Genomic DNA, 2,500 nt, shown 5'->3' on the forward strand with positions numbered 1-2,500 from the left:
GATCTGCTGCAGGGAGACATGCAAGTTTCCCTTGGAGTTTTAACTCAGTCCAGTGTTGACGTTTTCTTTGTTGTAGCGCCCTCATGAGGTGACCTCGGGCATTCGTTAGAGGGAGTTGATGATCTACTCCACAGATATTCACAGTTGCTCTCACAGAGATACTGGGGTCAGATATAACCTCTTCAGAGACATTCACTGCCTCTGAGTTAGGCCCCACCCACTCCAGGGCAACTTCACACCAGCCACATAAGTCATTCAGGTCAGGCCAGTCAGACCACACGCCAAAGCCAGGGAAACGACTGTCCAGCTTCCCGCTAGGTTTCGTCTTGAATCCCAGGAAGTTAGGATCTGACCCACGTGCCAGGGGGACCTTGCGTCTTTTTAGGTCTAAGAACAGAGAAGCTCTGGCGAGCTCTCTGACATATTGGTCATCACTGTTCAGCATATTTAAAAGATGGCTGAGCCTCATAGCAAAATAAGTCCATTCAAAATTCGGAACCCCCAGCCCACCCTCCTGTTTACTGTGAAATATGATGTCACGTGTACTATGAGTATTTAGTCCAGTCCACTGCCTTACCAAACGCACAGTTCTATCATTCATTTCACGTAGAGATTTACATGGAATATGTACATTGGAAAACAAGTGTTGAACCTTGGCCAGTGCTATTTGTCTGATTGCTTCTAGCTTCATGATGAGTGGCATCACGCACGCACGCACACACACACACACACACACACACACACACACACACACACACACACACACACACACACACACACACACACACACCTAACCTTGTGTTAAATGTCAGTTTTATTTGAAATGCATGGGAAGTAAAAATGTGAAGGTTGAAACTGTTCCAGCTGCATCTGATGTTGGTGAGCAGAATATATTCTGCTTTTCATAATAAGCCCTATGTCAAAACTAAGTGGAATATTGCTTTGAAGACACACTGTTCTCCTGGAAGGAACAGGAACGGGAGTTCAGTTCACAGAGACTTTTATTTTGGAGTCTTTCTGCTGCAGGGGTCTTCACAGCACCGGTGAGAGGAGTGTACTGCTTCAGATTCACTGCCTCTGGCTACAAAACCCCCAGCAGCAGGACGGGAGTGCGTCTCTACAGGAACAACGACAACCTGATCGCGAACTCAGGGCCCCCCACCACGAGCGTCAACACCGACACCACCTTCTCCAACGGTCTGGTCCTGGAGCTGCAGGCTGGAGACAGGGTCTACATGAAACTCACCTCAAAGACCACAATCTATGACAGTTCTGGCTGCCACTCCACCTTCAGCGGCTTCCTGCTCTACACTTTGTAAATCTCACTTTAAAAATGTATCTCAGCTCACCCTTAAACCCTACACACTGTGGACATGGGATGATGCTATTTTCTGTTGCAGCTTTCTGATTTAAATAGAATCAATAAAATAGCTTAAATAAATAAATAAACAAACACATTTAGAAGAAAACAAATTTGCATGTGAAATCCTTAAATAAAAAGCCTAGTGCAGCTTTAAAACTCTGAACCACTTAAAGTATTTAGTAGATAGTAAATATGATGCTTATAACAGGGGAGGGTCAATATTCTTCCTGGGGTGCCACTGCTGCCACATGAGAAACCCAGATTGTTGTTGGGTCTTTTTCTTTGGTAAAGTCATAACCTCTCATTTTAAATGATATAAAACGTGCTGTGCATTTATTCAGGAAGTGCACAGCACTTAAGTGAAATCCTCATTCTAAAACCCCATTCACTTTTCCACTGACGAACCCGGAAGTATAGTTGCGGACTCATTCCTGCTTACTCATATATCAGGCTAAGGGCTCCATGTTTGTTGCTTGCTGCACGTGATTGGATGAACAACCAGTGTTGGGGGTAACTCATTACAAAAGTAACATATTACATGTAATTTATTACTTTTAGCAGTAACTCAGTAATATAACTTATTACTTATAGGATTTCAGTAATATTATACCAGTTACTTTGTCAAGTAACTCAAGTTACAAATTGAGTTACATTTTATTAAATCAAAGCACATATTTAAAAAATTTAAAAAAGATACAATCATTTCCTAATCAAACTGTGTGTTTTTATGCAAATAACCACTATAGATGACAATAACAAAGGAAAAGAATAACATTTAGAATTTTGGACGGTTTACACTGACTTCAAGGCGGTTGAAATTATTTTTCGGGATGTTCTGGGGCGGCGATGTCATTCTGCTGCTGCTGTTGTTTTGGTAAAAGTAATGCAAAAGTAGTGTAATAAGTAACAAGTTACTCTACACAGAAAGTAATATTGTAAAGTAACTTGCTAGTAACTAGTAATAAGTAGTATATTACATTTTGAAAGTAACTTGCCCAACACTGTGAACAACACATTGATGGCTGTCCTCCACGCTTTGAAGCAAAAAAATACATGGCGGCAAATTAGAAACGTTCTCTTCCTATATGAAAACCAATCAGTGAAATGTGTTTCTGATCACATGATGCCTATAGGTCA

At 41.5% G+C, this 2,500-nt stretch overlaps 1 protein-coding gene across 1 annotated transcript in view; it reads left to right on the forward strand.

Annotated features, from left to right (window-relative positions):
• LOC310795226 (complement C1q subcomponent subunit B-like) overlaps nucleotides 1-2,021 on the forward strand; it is a gene marked incomplete at its 5' end in the record, with an annotated part of 6,570 nt that extends 4,549 nt beyond the window's left edge. Inside the window, one exon of the mRNA XM_083657289.1 lies at nucleotides 1,027-2,021. Within this exon, the coding sequence (XP_083513415.1) occupies nucleotides 1,027-1,319 (293 nt within the window). The 3' untranslated portion in view covers nucleotides 1,320-2,021. The remainder of the gene's footprint in view (nucleotides 1-1,026) is intronic.
• Between the last annotated feature and the right edge of the window lie 479 nt (nucleotides 2,022-2,500).

This window comes from Poromitra crassiceps, assembly GCF_964638095.1.
Source record: "Poromitra crassiceps genome assembly, chromosome: 21".
In the NCBI taxonomy this organism is placed as follows: Eukaryota; Metazoa; Chordata; class Actinopteri; order Beryciformes; family Melamphaidae; genus Poromitra; species Poromitra crassiceps.